At 41.5% G+C, this 16,839-nt stretch overlaps 1 protein-coding gene across 1 annotated transcript in view; it reads left to right on the top strand.

The window, feature by feature from the left end:
- The window catches only part of sult6b1 (sulfotransferase family, cytosolic, 6b, member 1), an 18,644-nt gene extending 3,197 nt beyond the window's left edge, over positions 1-15,447 (top strand). Inside the window, exons 2-7 of the mRNA XM_044018171.1 lie at positions 2,988-3,100; positions 3,240-3,329; positions 3,415-3,541; positions 3,696-3,790; positions 3,877-4,033; positions 15,091-15,447. Coding sequence (XP_043874106.1) covers positions 2,988-3,100; positions 3,240-3,329; positions 3,415-3,541; positions 3,696-3,790; positions 3,877-4,033; positions 15,091-15,245 — 737 coding nt within the window. The 3' untranslated portion in view covers positions 15,246-15,447. The remainder of the gene's footprint in view (positions 1-2,987; positions 3,101-3,239; positions 3,330-3,414; positions 3,542-3,695; positions 3,791-3,876; positions 4,034-15,090) is intronic.
- Positions 15,448-16,839: the final 1,392 nt, after the last annotated feature.

The following is a 16,839-nucleotide window of genomic DNA, read 5'->3' as shown; positions in this document are numbered from 1 at the left end:
TTGTTTTCCTGGGCTCTGCGAAGCGGATCAGCACTTCCTTAATTTGATGTCGTCATCAAAAATCCTCACCACCGTAGCGCCTCCTGGTGCGGGCACTAATCCGGGCCATTCCGGTTGCATACATTCAACCACAGAAGAAGAAGAACTACTCTCGTTGTAGCTGCTGAGATGCAGAGCATCCTGGCCAATCACAGGACAGTAGGAAAGCTCTCGTTGGCAGGCCAATCACAGCACAGTCCACGTACTGGGGGTGTGGTTTTGGTCTGAAACAGCGCGGCTGACGAGAGCGTCAGTGAGGAGATATTTTGATCGGCTCGTTTGCAGCGATTAGGAGGTTTTTAATCATGAAAACAACGGGCAGCCCGTGGCCAAGTGGAAAGGGAACTTGACTTGTAACCGGAGGGTCGCCGGTTCAAATCCCCACCCGGCCAAAAAGGGCTGGGGTACCCCTGAGCAAGGTACCCAACCCCCAATGCTCCCCGGGCGCTACTCAGTGTGGCAGCCCACTGCTCCTAACTAGGATGGGTCAAAATGCAGAGGAATACTTTCCCTAAGGGGATTAATAAAAACTAACTAACTAAGTAGACCTACATAACTAACATATATGTGACCATGAAAACAAGTTAATATACTGTATGTAAGTAGACCTCCATAACTAACATATATGTGACATGAAAACAAGTTAATATATGTAAGTAGACCTCCGTAACTAACATATATGTGACCATGAAAATAAGTTAATATATGTAAGTAGACCTCCATAACTAACATATATGTGTGACCATGAAAACAAGTTAATATATGTAAGTAGACCTCCATAACTAACATAACAAGATAATATATGTAACATATATATGTGACCATGAAAACAAGTTAATATATGTAAGTAGACCTCCATAACTAACATATATGTGACCGTGAAAACAAGTTAATATATGTAAGTAGACCTCCATAACTAACATATATGTGTGACCATGAAAACAAGTTAATATATGTAAGTAGACCTCCATAACTAACATATATGTGACCATGAAAACAAGTTAATATATGTAAGTAGACCTCCATAACTAACATATATGTGACCATGAAAACAAGTTAATATATGTAAGTAGACCTACATAACTAACATATATGTGACCATGAAAACAAGTTAATATATGTAAGTAGACCTCCATAACTAACATATATGTGACCATGAAAACAAGTTAATATATGTAAGTAGACCTCCATAACTAACATATATGTGACCATGAAAACAAGTTAATATATGTAAGTAGACCTCCATAACTAACATATATATGTGACCATGAAAACAAGTTAATATATGTAAGTAGACTTCCATAACTAACATATATATGTGACCGTGAAAACAAGTTAATATATGTAAGTAGACCTCCATAACTAACATATATGTGACCGTGAAAACAAGTTAATATATGTAAGTAGACCTCCATAACTAACATATATATGTGACCATGAAAACAAGTTAATATATGTAAGTAGACCTCCATAACTAACATATATGTGACCGTGAAAACAAGTTAATATATGTAAGTAGACCTCCATAACTAACATATATATGTGACCATGAAAACAAGTTAATATATGTAGAAGTAGACCTCCATAACAACATATATGTGTGACACGTGAAAACAAGATAATATGAAGTAGACCTCCATAACTAACATATATAATGTGACCATGAAAACAAGTTAATATATGTAAGTAGACCTCCATAACTAACATATATGTGACCATGAAAACAAGTTAATATATGTAAGTAGACCTCCATAACTAACATATATGTGACCATGAAAACAAGTTAATATATGTAAGTAGACCTCCATAACTAACATATATGTGACCATGAAAACAAGTTAATATATGTAAGTAGACCTCCATAACTAACATATATGGGTGATACAAGCATTCTATGTCGCCTTTAACTAACAGGGATAACTAACGTGATAACTCAAAGTAATAACTCACAGCGTTAACTAACCGTGTTAACTCACAGTGTTAACTAACATTTTTAACTCACAGGTGATAACTCACAGTGTTAACTAACAGTGATAACTCACAGATGATAACTAACATTTTTAACTCACAGGTGATAACTCACAGTGTTAACTAACAGTGATAACTCACAGATGATAACTAACATTTTTAACTCACAGGTGATAACTAACAGTGTTAACTAACAGTGATAACTCACAGTGATAACTCACAGTGTTAACTAACAGTTAAAAACTAACAGTGTTAACGCACAGTGATAACTAACAGTGATAACTAACATTGTTAACTAACAGTTAAAGGCTAACAGTGTTTACTTACAGTGATAACTAACAGTGATAACGAACAGTGTTAACTAACAGTGATAACTAACAATGATAACTAACAGTTAAAAGCTAACAGTGTTAACTCACAGTGATAACTAACAGTGTTAACTCACAGTGATAACTAACAATTTACTGTGTCTTCAGTTTATGTAGAATAGAACTAAATCATCATCACTCAATTATAACAATAACCGTTATTACCCTTAATCCATGTGTATGTACTTTTACTACTAATAATATCACTACAATAATGTTACATTAGATTTTTACTTTTGAACTTTAAAGTGGTGAAGACATGTATGTAAACACACTGTTTGTGTGTGTGTGTGTGTGTGTGTGTGCATGTATGTGTGCGGGTATTACTAATGTTGTGGGGACCTAAAACTGTTTACACAGTCACATTATGGGGACTTGTCTTCCTTGTGGGGACAAAAATCAAGTCCCCACAATGTAAATGACTACATTTTAAGGTGAAGATATGTTTTAAGGTTAGGTTGAGTTTAGGGTTAGGGTAAGGTTAGAATTAGGCCAGTAGTAATTGTGGTTAAGGTTAGAGTAAGTCTCCAGGAAATTAATGTAAGTCAATGCAATGTCCCCTCAAGTCATGAATGTCCAACTGTGTGTGTGTGTGTGTGTGTGTGTGTGCAGGTTTTAACTGGATGGTCGGGGTGATGAAGAGAATCATCGCTGAAGCCACAGGAACAAAAAGTGAAACTAAGACACCACCACTGCTAGAGTTCTCTGCACCAGACTGTATGAAGGTACAGCTGTGTGTGTGTGAATGAGTGAGTGAGTGTGTGAGTGAGTGAGGGATTAATATTCACAATCAAATGTAAAGTGTCTCTAACTATTGGTGTGTGTCACATTCATTTATTCATGTGTTGAATGTTTGGCCCTCAGTTGATGGACGAGATGCCGTCTCCTAGGTTACTGGGGACTCACCTTCATCCTGACAACATCCCAAATTCCTTCAAAGAAAAGAAAACCAAGGTAAACGACCTCATGTGCTCCGCCCTCTTCTTCTTCACCATGGCGACTGAAAGAGCATGAAGCTTGTCATTGTTGTTGTTGGCAGATGTTGGTGGTCTTCAGGAATCCTAAGGACACTCTGGTTTCCTTCTTTCACTTCACCAATAATAATCCCGTCCTGCCGTCAGGACAGTCCTGGGAATCTTTCTACTCTCACTTCCTGAATGGAGACGGTGAGTAAACCATCATCATCATTATATATGATGTTTAAACGTATAAATGTGATTTATTTTTCTGATGATCTCACACTGCATGTAACATTAACAAAGCAACAGACCCACAATGCAGTTCAGCAGCATGTGTTAATGACACTGTGTGTGTGTGTAGTTCCTTGGGGATCATACTTTGAGCACGCTTTAGCGTGGGAGAAGAGGATGAACGACCCTAACGTCATGGTGGTCACGTACGAGGAGCTGAAGCAGGTACAGTACCTCGAGTCTCTGGACGATCCTCACTCATGTTGTTGCAGGAATAAAAAAAGTCTGTGATTCTTCTTCCTGTCGTGTAGGACCTGAGTGACAACATCCGTCAGATCTCCCGTTTCTTTGGTTTCAGCCTGACGGAGGCTCAGGTTCAACAGGTCGCAGAGCAGAGCACCTTCACCGCCATGAAGGAACACGCCACCAACTCCCATGGCAACATAGGAAAAGTCATCTTCAGAAAAGGTTCCTGAAAATCTGTCAATGTCTAAGTGTTCACATGTTTACTGGAGCTCAGGCCGTAGTCTGACTAAGTGTTCACATGTTTACTGGAGCTCAGGCCGTAGTCTGACTAAGTGTTCACATGTTTACTGGAGCTCAGGTCTGACTTACATGTTTACTGAGTCTGTTCACATGTTTACTGGAGCTCAGGTCAGTCTGACTAAGTGTTCACATGTTTTGAGACTGGGCTCAGGTCATAGTCTGACTAAGTGTTCACATGTTTACTGGAGCTCAGGCCGTAGTCTGACAAAGTGTTCACATGTTGACTGGAGCTCAGGCCGTAGTCTTACTAAGTGTTTATATGTTTACTGGAGCTCAGGCTGTAGTCTGACTAAGTGTTCACATGTTTACTGGAGCTCAGGCCGTAGTCTTACTAAGTGTTTATATGTTTACTGGAGCTCAGGCTGTAGTCTGACTAAGTGTTCACATGTTTACTGGAGCTCAGGTGGTAGTCTGACTAAGTGTTCACATGTTTACTGGAGCTCAGGTCGTAGTCTGACTAAGTGTTCACATGTTTACTGGAGCTCAGGCCATGGTCTGACTAAGTGTTCACATGTTTACTGGATGTCCAGATTTTTACTGGCTGATCCTTTCAGCTCAATACTCCCTTCTGGAAAGGGTAACCAGAACAAGTATGGCGGTACAACTTGACTTTCTTTCTGAAGGTTTGTTCACAGTTAGCGGTAGCTAGACAGCAGTTAAAAAGCAGTTAGACAGCTGTCAGTTAGTAATTAGACAGCAGTCTGTTAGAAGTTAGACAGTTAGTTGTTACTTAGACAGCAGTCCGTTAGAAGTTAGTTAGCTTGTAAAACCGACAAGTCGCACAGGTTCTGATGATAGATAGCTTTACATGCACAAAAGTAATATATAACAAAAAAGGTATTTGACAATGCACCTTAAGGGCAATTTAAAGGCAACAGTGCTTTGATACCAATTACAACAATAAACAGATAAATAGAATGATAGCTTTGTCTGCTAGGAAGTTCTTCACCTCCCACTTGACCTAAGTAGGCCACAACGACTAAAAATTTTACCTTTCAAAAATACATGGGTACATGCTACATTCCTGGGTACGAACGTGTTACACACAATATGAATAACAGATACAAGTGAAAAAAAAAGGTTTCACCGTCCATGAACATATTGTCATGGTGGCATCCTTTACCGAAACACACCACCAACCTCCTGACATACTCATGGAGGATAGCGGATCCTTTTCCGAGATGGGTCTTGATCCTTTTCCGAAACACACCACCAGCCTCACGTGGAGGGTGGTGGAGGGGGGTCTTGATCCTTGACGAAACACACCACGTGATGGGGATTTCTGGATGGATCCAGAAACCATCATGTGGTGGGGAATCTATTTATGTTCCTCCACTGGTAACAGAACCACCAGCCTCCTGACATCTCTGTGAAGAGATGAGGCTTGAGGTAAAAGCCTCCTGCTCTCAGGATCTCCTCCACTCCCCTAGTATCTCATCTAAGTGCTGTGAATCATTGTGGGACACAAGAAGATCATCAACGTAAGCGTCCTCTTTGATAACTCTCCTCTCCTACATCATGTCGGCAAATTGGGGTAACTTCGCAGTCTCCCGCATGGCCACTTGTGCAATGCACCCAGCAGGTTTGTCTCCCATGTTCACTCTTACAACGGCGTAATCCTCATTTCATCAGAAGGAGAGTCTCTCCACAGGAATCAGTGCACATGGACTTCTTGTTCCTCTAGCCACACCAGATTGTACATCTTGGTGATGTCGCCAATTGCGGCGTTTCTACCTTCCCTGAATCGGAGGAGTACTGCTCTGATAGAACTGAGTACGTCTGGACCTTTGAGCAAAATACTATTTAAGCTCACTCCTCTGAATTCTTGGCTACCATTCCAGAAAAGGCGCACTGGTCTAGTTACAGAATGGGGGTTCGGTGCGATCAGGTGACTCACCCACCACACAGTGACTGCGGCTCCTCTTTTCACCATCTCGTGGATCTGCCTCGTGTAGGCTTCTTTCCAAAGGGGATCTCTTGTGAGTTGTTTCCCAGTCCTCAGGAATGTTGTTTCCACAGCCTTCCTGTTGTTAGGAAGAGATGCTGGGTCTTCCTTCCAGGAGTACTTTGCGTCTCAGTGCGGCTGGTTACTGTGGTCAGTTAGGGTCATCTCCTTCCCTCCCGGTGGGCACTTTCCACAACAGCATCCTCCGCAGGCAGGGTTACAGGCAGCACCGATGCTGTCCCATCTCAGCCATTCGAGGATCTCTTTATTATTATTTCCTTAAGTACTGTTTGGTCACCCTTACTTTTTCAACAAGACCAGGGTTTACCGAACCAAATTACTGATCTCTTGCAATTTATTCGGGGCTAGGGGTCTTTCTTCAGCGCCGATTAGTAGAGCGATGCTTTCTGGGCAAGCCAGCTCCCCCGGTTCAACTCCCGAGAAGAACTTCTCCAAGTGCTCTGATGTCACTACTTGACCCACCCTAGCGATGGTGTCCAACCCATAGCAGGTCATTTGGCGAAGCCTCAAAGTCCCTTGTGAAGTCCAGACTTTTATTGTTACAAGATAGATTTTCGTTTGTATTATCTCTTTGAATGTCTTTACTCCATGCAAGGCAATTAAGACTGGTTCACCAGTCAATCCGAGCTTCTCTGCAGCTTGGTGTGTTATGTAATTTGCGTCTGAGGCAAGATCGAGCATAGCTCCGATGCTGTCTCCCCTCTTAGTCGTGACGAACATAAGCACCATGAGGATAGGGCGTTTTGGCTTAGCTTTGTTTAGCTTCAGAGGAACAGTGGAGCCTCCTGTTCCTCTGTAGAACCGTGAGGTTTCCCCTTATTCGCGGTAGCCTTAGGGCAGAGAAAATAGCGGTGATCTGCCGGACCATTTTTACACCTGACATTTTTACAGATGAACCTTGTAGTGCAGGAACTGTCAGCCTTGTGGTTATCCAGGCATTTTTTGCATGATTTTGCTTTTTCTACTAGGACCTTTCTTTCTGACAGGGAGGCTTTCCTAAATGTTTCACATGCTCTAGTGAACACCTTCCTCTCTCTCTTGCAATGAGCTGACTTCTCACGGTAATTGGGGGCGGCCCTTGATTTGCTGGGCAAAAGCGCCTTTCTTCCAAGCATCTTCTTTTGGCTTTGCAAAAACAGTAGGAGCTTCCTGATACTAGTCATGTTGTCAGGGAGACAGCCCTCTAAAGTCTGCATCGCTACAGGGTTATTCATAGCTTCCTCCCACCCCAAGTTTGTTAGGTCCCTTGCCGCTCTCTCTAATACCAAGATCAACACTAACGTATCACTAGATTGAGGATCTTTCACAATTGGTCTGGTATATAATCCCAATATGATTTTGTCTACTGTGGCTGCTATATCACCGTAGCAGCTCTCTTGTTGTGAGGCTTGGAGGCTGAGTAAAGCTGACAGTGGGTCCGTAATTAGGTTGTTGAGGCTGTTGAGGAGGTTGATGAGGGGGACTGGTGCCAGCTATGGTGCCCTGCCTGATAGCTGAGTGGGTGTGAACAGGTGAAGTGGTACCAGTATGGGTAGAGATGTAATGATATGAAAATTTCATATCACGGTTATTGTGACCAAAATTATCACGGTTATCAATATTATCACGGCATTGTTAGATGTGTTCAAAATGTTCACAAAGTACTGAACACACACACTGAAATCTTTTAACAAAGATAAAAAAATATATTTTATATTATATGATGATTATTATTATTATTATTATTAATAATTATCATCACACACACACACACACACAGGTCCTCACTCTGTGTTGGATAATAATTAAGTAGCAGCGGTCGTAAACAGCATGAAAATAAAATAAAAAACACAGAAACAAACACATTTTGCTCTGCTACGGTACGTGTCGTCTGCACACTACTCGCTTTCGCTGATAGCTCCCAATAACATGTATTTTTACAGGAGTAACGTTAGGTAACACTTAACTTAGGTTTCCTTTATTGAGAAAATAGGAACGTTTTACAGACAAACCATGACATTTCCCACTATTCCCACACCAGTTTTTGTTGACTTTACACTCGCTGAAAAGTTGTGTGTGGTGGTCACGGAGATGGCTCATCAAATTGAAAGAATTTCCCCCCTTCGCGGAGTTTTTTTTTTTTTGCATTTTCTGCACAAGGGTTGATTGTCTTCAATTATTTTACCGTCAACATCCTTTAAAATACAAAATATGCCCAGACTTCTGATCTTGTTTTTTTACTGGGGGGAAATCTCTGGAGCGCAGGTGGCTTCAGCCGTGTTGTGTCCACGACAGACAGTGGAAACTGCGCATGCGTACCCGCTTCTGAGCGAGTGCCGTTCAGGTGCTACTGCTTCTCCAGGAAATGAGCAGTATCACTGAGTTTTTCGGTAATCAGTTGTGGTAATCAATCACGGTTTTAACGATAGTTAAAATTTTACCGTGGTTTATCGTCATACCGGTAATCGTTACATCCCTAAGTATGGGTTACAGGTCCAGTGAAAATAGTGTGCTCACTCTCTCCGTCCTCTTCCTCTTCATTTTTCACATTACTGTCTTCGTCATTGTGTTTGTATTCCATGGGGAATTGCGTTCGTTTCTCGATGCCCACTAATGTTAAAAGGAGTCTCCATGGGGGGCGCTCGTGTGCAGTGATGGAGTAAGTCGTGTTTGTTTGAGCTCCGTGTTTCTCACCACATATCTATTAAACTAAAACTCCGCACCTCAGCGCTTTTGCAACATTTTGATGTGTGAGTTGTTAAAAGCTTGATCTCAACTCAAGATGCCAAGAAAAGAGGAAGGCCAAAGTCACAAGTCAACAACTTGCCAAGGCAACGCTAGCAGCGACACCATATTGGCTGCTATTGCTAAGCAGGGCACCGAACTTTCTAAAGTTTGTGGTCTCGTGGATGACTTGAAAAAAATCTATGGAGGGGCGACTCGACTCCATTGAAGAATGCCTATCTAATCTGCAAAAAGATCACCAGGAGGTGCGACAGTGTTTGGGCGACATTGACGAAGGCTTAACATCCACTGACACTCGCATCACGGCCCTGGAGGCCACCTGTGGTGAGCTACAGGCTAGCAATGCTAAGCTAAAATCTAAGCTGGTCGATCTGGAGGGGCGATCTTGTCGGCAGAATATCCGCATCGTTGGTATCCCAGAGGGGGAAGAGAAGGGGCATCCCTCCAAATTCGTCAGTGGGCTAATTCCGAAGATATTCGGCCAGGAAAACTTTGCCAAGCCGCTAAAAGTGGACCAGGCACATCGACTCTCCAACGCACATTCTAAACCATCGGATAGACCCCGGGTCATCATCGGGAAACTTCATAACTACGCTGATTTGGGGAAGATCTTTCGACTCGGCCGACATTTGGACCGCTGAATTTTCAGGAGAAGAGAGTGCACATCTTTCCTGATTATCCACCCGAGGTCTCCGCCCAGCGCTTCTCTTACAACGACGTGAAGAAGAAGCTGAAAGATGTCGGGGCAGAGTGCTCATTCCACTTCCCAGCAAAGCTCTGTCAGCACATTCAACTCGGCGGCTGATGCTGAACGGTTTGCTAGTTCGCTGCCTGCTAAAACTTAATCTATTAACATATGTCCCATTGTTTGGCACAGCTGTTAGTATGGTCCAAGTTTATGTTTACTGATTTATATTTTTGAAATTGTTCACTGGCATGTTTACATATTTTTCCATGTTGGTGCAGTGCCTTTATTTATCTTCTACAGTTGTGTATTATGATGGCAGGTTAGTCGTACACCATACGTTCTGTTTATATAAGTATTTTCACAGTATTTTTTATCTTTTTGTATTTTCCTTGTCTTGTCTTGCCAGACAACAGCTTATTCCATGTCAGATTCCATTTGTATTCTTTACTCAGTTAGATGCAGGCTGATAGCACTTCTAGATCAGATTAGAGTTCCATCACCTTCACGTCCTTGAATTGCAGAGGTATGGGTAAAGCTTTAAAAAAGGGGGAAGGTCTTCTCACAACTAAAATCCATTTCTTCTGACATTGTTCTTTTGCAGGAGACCCATGTTTGTCCTTCTGATCAGAGACGATTAAGATCACAGTGGATATCGAATGTTTATCAACCTACGTTCTCTTCTAAGGCTCGAGGGGTTGCCATCCTCATTCGCAAAACTGTTCCATTTGTGTTTACATCCATGACGGTGGATCCAGGTGGGAGATTTGTTCTTGTAGTGGGCTCTATTAATTAATTTCCATTAGCACTACTTAATATTTATGCCCCAAACTTCGACTGCCCAGACTTTTTCCAAAGAATTTTCAATCTCTTTTGCCAATTACACCAATTGCAATATAATAATTGGGGGGGGACTTCAATTGTTATCTTAACTCTGTTTTGGACAGGTCGTCTTCAAAAACGCCCTCTGCTTTAAAATCTATTCCCGTGCTTAACAACTTAATTAAACAATTAGACTTGGTAGACATTTGGAGATTGCAGCATCCTTCAGAAAGACGCTACTCTTTTTTTTCACCTGTCCACGGTAACTTTACCAGAATAGATTATTTCCTTGTAGATTCCAAATTAACTGCTCACATATCCAGTTCTATGTATCATAATATTATTATATCGGATCATGCCCCTCTAACAATGAATATTAATTTTAAACTACCAGCTCGAACTTATAATTGGAAATTTAACCCCTCATTAAACACAGACAAATCTTTTATTGAATACATATCAAACAGGATTTCTGATTTTATCCTTACTAATGACAATGGTACAGTCTCAGACTCAACTTTATGGGAAACATTTAAAGTTGTAATTCGTGGATATATTATTTCATATCAATCCAATCAGAAGAGGGCTAGGCGTAAACCAGGGGTCACCAACCTTTTTGAGACCGAGAGCTACCAGAAGGTTAGAGAATAATATGGAGGGCTACCATATTAACATTTTATGCAGTTTACCATTTAAATGATAAATATTATGCATTCAATTGCATACACATTAATTCCAGTGCTTACTCCTAATGATTATCACAGTTTTTATAAACAATATCAAGGACATTTTACTCAGTGATCATATGGATACATACAAGTGAGGTGAAGTGAAATGAGCCCGCGGGCACCTCGTTGGCTGCTCGCGGGCTACCAGGTGCCCGCGGGCACCACGTTGGTGACCACTGGCGTAAACGCTTCCTGGAAATTGAATTGGAATTGGATTTGCTTGAGCGTGATTATTTGAATACAAAATCCGATGATACCCTGAATGCAATGTTAAAGCTAAAATATGAATACAACAAGTCAAATCCAAATCAAATGCTACAGTTGATGACATTAAGGAGTTTTTGAGCCCAAAATTGTGCAATGAAGCCCGCCAGGAATTGGACTCTGAATTCACATTGGATGAAATAAGATCCGCTATTCGTTAATTTCCCACTGGGAAGGCATGTGGTCCAGATGGCTTCAGAATTGAGTTTTATAAGGCTAACATAGATATAATCTCACCCCTGTTATTGCGTATGGTAAACTGCTCACTGAAGGACAACATCTTTCCTAACTCTATCTATGATGCAAATATCTGCCTGCTTTTAAAAAAAGATAGGGATGATACTCAAGTTTCCTCCTATCGCCCTCTGAGCCTGTTAACTAGCGATCAGAAGATAATTGCTAAAGTTCTTAGTTATAGGTTATCGAAACACATTCTTAACTTGATACATCCTGACCAAACGGGATTCATTCCTGAACGGTACCCAGTCTCTAATACTCGACGCCTATTAAATATTATGTAGCAGTCTGCGGTAATATCATTAGATGCACAACAGGCCTTCGATCAAACTGAGTGGAAGTTTATGTTTGGGGCTCTCAAAAAATTGGGATTTGGAGAAAAATTTATTGCAATACTAAAACTACTTTAGTATTTTTAGTTTTTAAGTTTAATTGGAGATGTTTTCTCTCCAATTATTTTTATTTTTTTATTTTATTATTTTTATGTATGTAGCACTTTGAGATTGTTTGTTCAATATAAAGTGCATTGCAAATAAAATTCATTATTATTATTATTATTATTATTATTATTACTTTATGCTCAGCCCAAATCTTCCATTTTGACCAACTATGATAAGTCGACTCCTTTCAATTTATATCGAGGGACAAGACAAGGCTGTTGCCTCTCTCCTGTGCTGTTTGCCTTGGCGTTAGAGCCATTAGAGCCCTGGCCATAGCTATTAGATCAAATCCCCAAATAAGTGGAATAGATTGTGGAAATATAATTTCAAAGATAGGCCTATACGCTGATGACGTGGTTTTGACTCTATCAAACATTGTGAGCTCGCTGACACCCCTTCTGGATCTCATTAAACAGTTTGGTAATCTTTCTGGATTCGCCATCAATTATGACACGAGTGTGTGATGATCTTGGTGCAGACTTTTTGAAAAACCTGCCCTTTAAAATATGTGCTGATTATTTCACTTATCTTGGTATTAATGTGACTAGGGATTCCAAGTCCTTGTTAAAACATAATTATTTAAACCTGATTGACAAACTGAAAAGCAAAATAAACAATTGGAGGCTTTTACCTTTATTGCTGATTGGACGGATTAATATTATCAAAATGACTATACTTCCTAAATTCCTATATTTCTTACATCTGTGTTTTTTAAGACTGTTGACTCAATCATTTTACCGTTTATCTGGGCTTACAAGACTCCTCGCATAAGCAAGTCTCACCTTTGAAAACCCAAGGCAGATGGAGGTCTTGCTCTCCCAGTGTTAAGACATTATTATTGGGCATGTAATGCCAGAAATTTGATTTTTTGGAATCAGTCTTTGTCACATGACAAACAAAACAGTTCACCTGCCCCCTCGTGGCCATTAATTGAATTGAACAAAACTTTAGCTTGTCTCTGTGCCTCACTCCTGGCTATTTTGTTTTCTAAGATCACACCTCAGTTAAAAGACTTGAAAGTTGACTTCGTAATGAGAAACACTTTTAAAATATTAAAACAGATTAAGAATATGCTCAATATCTCAGAACACTCTCACGTTCACACTCCTATATGTCATAATCCAAATTTCCGACCAGGACAGATGGACCCTGTATTTGGGGAGTGGGCTCAGAAAGGTCTGTGTACCATTAAACATTTGTACTTGAATGGGAGGTTTGCGTCGTTTTCCCAGTTGTAGGCAGAGTTCAATTTACAGAATTCCCACCTGTTTAGATATTTCCAAATTAGGAACTTTGTCAGGCAGTCGTTTCCACATTTTGAGCTTCTTCCAAAACAACATAGCTTTTATCAAATTCTGAAGAGGTCTCCCACCTCAAATATTTAATTTCTTTGCTTGTTGACTTGTTTTATGTGGCAACCCCATCTTTGCATCTTAAAGAATTGTGGGAATTCGGACCTCTGTGAGAATATTTCTGATGACTTGTGGGCGATGGCGTCGTCTAGGATCAAACTCTGCTCTATAAACGCCAGACTTCAGCTCATTCAATTTAAAGTGATTCACAGGTTGGACTATTCTAAAACTAGACTCAATAGAATCTTTCCTTCCGTTTCCTCCTCATGTGACAGATGTTCAAACAGCGACGGAACTTTAATGATATGGTTTCTCTTTTGTATCTTGAGGAAATTAGATCCTCTCTTTGCAACTCTCACAACACATTTATTAAGATCTTTTGGATGCTATTAAAAAGGACACCGTCTGATTGTTGGACTCAATTGAACTAATTTCCAAGAGGATTGATGTGGACTCTATGACCTTTCTTGCACTGGCGAACGACTGAGCTGTAATTTGTGATCTGACTTGTGTACAGTTTTTTTCTCTTTTCCTTTTCCTGGCATTATATTTTACTTTTATTTTTATTTGTTGATTTATTTATATTTTTTTGTGTGTGTGTTTTTGTCATTCATCTTTCATTCATCGACAAAAATATCATGGTCGTTTTCCAACCTGCCAACTCTTGCGACAATTGTCCTGTACCTAGACGACCAGCGTTGACATTAAGGAGGTTAATATGCGTTGTTAGGCTCCGCTGCGCATTTGATCACTTCCGTTGTAGGTCTTCCAGATCTGGATTGTCGTCTGCCATTTTTCTTCTTTGAACTCCCGACTCTCTCCAGAATTGGAATTGTTCAAAGGATTTCACTCTTTCAAAAAGTGTGGTTCGCTGCCAATGACTTGTTCAAAGGATTCAGTTCTTTGCAAACAACTCTGAATGGCACACGAATGACCACGCCCCCAGCTGTCGGCGTCACAACGTCACAGTCCATGAGGTTCTTTCTTGGCACTGTTAGAAGAGCTCTGTATTCCTTGTGCAATCTTCACAGCCTTCCTCACGGCTGCGGTACTTCCTTTAACCCTTCAACGGCTCCGTTAGCTTCTTGCTCCGGCTCCTCCGTTTTAGTGATTCACGACTGCTTCGCCAGTACTTCCGTCCTGGTACATCGCGATCGCTGTCCTCCGCTCGGCAGTCCGTACTCTACAGACACGGCGCCGACAGCAGATTTACGACTGTCCAGATTTTTACTGGCTGATCCGTTCAGCTCAATACTCCCTTCTGGAAAGAGTAACCAGAACAAGTACGCCGTGTACAACTCGACTTTCTTTCTGAAGGTTTATTCCACATACACAGTTAGCGGTAGCTAGACAGCAGTTAAACAGCAGTTAGACAGCAGTCAGTTAGTAGTTAGCAGTCCGTTAAAAGTTAGACAGTTCGTAGTTACTTAGACAGCAGTCCTGTAAAACCGACAAGTCGTACAGGTTTTGATGATAGATAGCTTTATTAGCACGCACAAAAGTAATATATAACAAAAAAGGGCACGCACGCGCTCGCACACGCACACACACAGTGTACTTTCACTGAAGTGACCTCTAGTGGCAGAAAGTTACATGTTGTGCCTTTAAATTGTTTTTTGTCTGGAACTTTTATTTATTTCACATCAAGGCAACATTTTTAATCACTGGGAATGAATGGATGAATGAACAAATGAATGAATGAATGAATGAATGAATGAAAGGATTCATCACCTGTGACACATGTTTGTACTTGTGTCACAGGTGAAGTCGGAGACTGGAGGAACCATTTCACACCTGAGCAGAGCCGGGACATGGACCAGGTCTTTGACAAACACCTGGGAGGAACCAGGCTGGGAGTCAGACTCAACTACCAGCTGCACTGTCAGGAGGACGCAAGGACAGAGAAGAGGGAATGAGGAAGGAAGCAAGCAAGGAAGGAAGAGTCAGTAGGACATGTCCTTCAGTTGTTCTATCATGATTTAGTTCTTCAGTGTCTTCAATGTTTCTAAAGAAGCTGAAACTAAACATCAGGACGTTAACTCTTCAAATCAAAGAAAACGTTGTTCCTGTTTGAAAACGGCAGCTAATGTGATTCTGAAAATAAACGTTTCTGTCTCACCTTTCTGTCTCCATCTATTCTGCTCAGCACTGAGACACTGACACTGAGACACAGACACACAGACATAAACACTGAGACACTGACACTGAGACACAGACACACAGACACAGACACATAGACATAAACACTGAGACATAAACACCTGAGACACAGAGACACAGAGACACTGAGACATAAACACTGAGACTGAGACACGACATACAGACATACAGACATACAGACACAGACACAGAGACATAAACACTGAGACACTGACACTTGAGACACAGACACACAGACACAGACATAAACACTGAGACACAGAGACACAGACACAGAGACACAGACACAGACACAGAGACACAGACACTGAGACATAAACACTGAGACTGAGACACATACAGACATACAGACATACAGACACAGAGACAGACACAGAGACTGAGACACAGAGACACAGACACAGACAGACACTGAGACACAAACACTGAGACGACACTGAGACTGAGACACACATAGACATACAGACACAGACATACAGACACAGAGACACAGACACAGAGACACAGACACAGAGACATAAACACTGAGACATAAACACTGAGACAGAGACACAGACACTGAGACATAAACACTGAGACTGAGACACGGACATACAGACATACAGACACAGACACAGAGGAGACACTGAGACAAACACGGAGACACACAAACACTGAGACACAGAGACACAGACACAGAGACACAGAGACACAGCAGAGACACTGAGACATAAACACTGAGACAGAGACACAGAGCATAAACACTGAGACAGAGACACAGACACTGAGACATAAACACTGAGACTGAGACACTGAGACTGAGACACGGACATACAGACACAGAGACACAGACACTGAGACACTGACACTGAGACACAGACACTGAGACACTGAGACACTGAGACACAGACACTGAGACACTGACACTGAGACACAGACACTGAGACACAGACACTGAGACACAGACACTGAGACACTGAGACTGACACTGAGACACTGAGACACAGAGACACAGAGACACAGACACTGAGACACTGACACTGAGACACTGAGACACTGAGACACAGACACGAGACACTGAGACACTGAGACACTGAGACTGAGACTGAGACACTGAGACACAGGGACACCACAGACACTACACTGACACTGAGACACTGACACTGAGACACAGACACTGACACTGAGACACTGAGACACTGAGACACTGAGACACACTCCTGGCTTCGGTGCGTGGTCAGACTGGCCCAATTTGAAGGATCTCTGCTGCTGGGCTGGTGTTACCCTGGAGTGGGTGGGGTCTGACTGTGAGGCTGTGGAGGTCTCAGAGGAGGTCATATCTGATCCTGACATCTCCTGAATGGTCTGTGG

The sequence above is a fragment of the Solea senegalensis genome, unplaced genomic scaffold (assembly GCF_019176455.1).
Source record: "Solea senegalensis isolate Sse05_10M unplaced genomic scaffold, IFAPA_SoseM_1 scf7180000016410, whole genome shotgun sequence".
In the NCBI taxonomy this organism is placed as follows: Eukaryota; Metazoa; Chordata; class Actinopteri; order Pleuronectiformes; family Soleidae; genus Solea; species Solea senegalensis.
This window is presented reverse-complemented; position numbering and strand designations above follow the sequence as displayed.